Source organism: Crocuta crocuta, unplaced genomic scaffold (assembly GCF_008692635.1).
Source record: "Crocuta crocuta isolate KB4526 unplaced genomic scaffold, BGI_CrCroc_1.0 scaffold142, whole genome shotgun sequence".
NCBI classification, from domain to species: domain Eukaryota; kingdom Metazoa; phylum Chordata; class Mammalia; order Carnivora; family Hyaenidae; genus Crocuta; species Crocuta crocuta.
The window spans coordinates 1,467,908-1,470,158 of record NW_027528892.1 but is presented as its reverse complement, the minus strand read 5'-3'; the positions used below and the strand labels follow the sequence as shown (position 1 = coordinate 1,470,158).

The 2,251-nt window shown below is 57.3% G+C and overlaps 1 protein-coding gene across 1 annotated transcript in view; it reads left to right on the top strand.

Moving 5' to 3' along the window:
- Positions 1–616: 616 nt before the first annotated feature.
- Positions 617–2,251, top strand: part of SBK3 (SH3 domain binding kinase family member 3) — a 3,626-nt gene continuing 1,991 nt past the window's right edge. The window contains exons 1-3 of the mRNA XM_077756939.1: positions 617–661; positions 1,185–1,335; positions 1,836–2,038. Of these exons, the coding sequence (XP_077613065.1) occupies positions 617–661; positions 1,185–1,335; positions 1,836–2,038 (399 nt within the window). The remainder of the gene's footprint in view (positions 662–1,184; positions 1,336–1,835; positions 2,039–2,251) is intronic.

Here is a 2,251-nt window from a genome sequence, read left to right as displayed (position 1 = left end):
GGGGGGCAGAGGGTCAGGGGGGTGAGGGAGGGGTGTGGGGGGGACAGGATGTCTCTGAGCTGTCACACACACCCCTGTCCGAGGCCCAGAGAAAGGGAGGGACAAAGGCTCTGAGAGGGAGTCAGGAACAAAGGCAGGAGGAGGGAGACAGAGACGCTCAGAAGAGCAGGCCAGAGTGAGGCCGAGCGGGGTAACAGAGAAGTAGAGACAGAGAAGAACGGGGGCCACGGAGTGTGGGATATCCTGAATGACAGGCAGTGGGGACAACAGTGGGGACGAGAGTCGGGACAGGGAGGGAGGAGAGAGACTGAAAAAGATCATCACACAGAAGCAACAATACTGCGAGGTCAGAGAAGGCAAGGAGGTTCAAGAGGGAGCAGAAAGGTCGATAGGATAATACAGACGGACACACGGAGACCAGGGCCGGCGAGGGGGCAGAAGTCGGGCAGAGGACGTCAGAGAAATCCTGACTCAGACAGGCAGAGGGAGGCCGAGGCAGGCTCTTTGAGACGGGCTCTAGACCTCAGCTCTGCTGGGCTTGTGGGGCCAGTGGGGCTCGGTGGGCCCAGACAGGAGGTGCTCGCTCAAGGGCCGGCTGACGCCAGGGGACCCTGACATGGAGCTAAGGGACTCCGAGAACCATGAGGATGGGGACCCAGAGGTGAGAGACGGGAGACGAGGAAAGGCCGACAGAGTCAGAGATAGACACGAGGAGGGACAGTGAGCAAACACACAGGAAGCAATGCAGGAGACAGGGAAACAGAGAAACATCAGAGACCCAGAATAATGCAAACCCAAGGACACACAGCAAGACTGAGGCCACTGCAGAAATGGGCTCAGAAAGAAAGAACAAAGCACAGGATGAGGAGGGTGGAGAGAGAGAAGGGTGGGGTGGGGGTTGTGTAGGCTGAGGATGCAGCCCCAACTCCGGGCGGGGGGCTCCTGGTGGTTCCCACTGATGGAGGTGGGCAGGGTCTCAGAGACAATCACCCTTAACCCCTCTAGGACACAAAAACAGGTGGCCCTAAGGCCAGTGAGTCATTATGACTCATCCTCCACCCTGGGGACAATGACCCTATAACCCTGGCACCCCACATCAGCCCTGGGCTGGGCCTCCAATTTCCCCCATTGCTCTCAGTGGGCCCCAGACTCACCCCCTCCCCACTTCTGCTCGTCTCCTACAGGAGGACACAGCCACGGCCCTCCAACGGCTCGTGGAGCTGACGGCCACCAGGGTAACCCCACTAAGAAATCTGCGTGTCCAGTATCGTCTCATCCGAGAGCTCGGCTCTGGCTCCTATGGCCGCGTACTCCTTGCCCGGCCTCGCCAGGGAGGTGAGTTTGGCCACCAAATGCCAAATTTTGGAACTTCCCCATAATAGGGTTCTCAGAAGCCACTGACAAGGAGCGTCCTCAGGAGATGATGAGAGCCCTTCTTGATGGGGGCTCTCAGAAAGTTAAGAGCTCTTTGACCTTCCAATAAACAGAGCTCATCCAAAGAAGGTAAGAGACTTGCCTGAGGCCACACAGCAAGGCAGGAGTGCAGCATGGATAGGAACTCAGGTCACCACATCCTCTACTTTGAGACAAAACTGAGGCTCAGAGTGTAAGACAGTTGTGCAAGGTCACAGGGAACAGGAAGAGTCCTCAGGGAAGGTCACCTTCAACCCCTACTTCACACAAGGACAAACTGGAAGCACAGAGAGGTCAGAAACCGCCACTCTTGTTTTTGCACATGGGACATCTGAGGCTCAGAGAGGTTAAGCAGTTTGTCTAAGGCCCCACAGCAAGGTCAGAGCTCCCTGAGTTCCTTCCTGCACCCATCTCCCTGGCAGGTCCTGCTGTGGCTCTGAAGCTCCTGCGTCGGGACTTGGTCCTGAGAACCACCTTTCTGAGAGAGTTCTGTGTGGGCCGCTGTGTCTCATCACATCCGGGCTTACTCCAGACCCTGGCAGGACCCCTGCAGACCCCCCGACACTTCGCCTTTGCCCAGGAGTATGCACCATATGGGGACCTCAGCGGGATGCTGCAGGAACGGGTGAGGCAGGTGGGGGACAAAGGTCGGGACTGCTTATCCCATGAACACCTTTAACCCACTCCTATCTCCAATCCTGACACCCACATCAGTCTTCAACCTACCTCCGTCCTAAGCCCCCAGGCAACTTCCTCATTTCTAATTGTCGGTGCAATCCCATGCCTAACCCTAACCTTAGTCCAACCACTCCAACACAAGTTGGCATGGGGCGGGGGG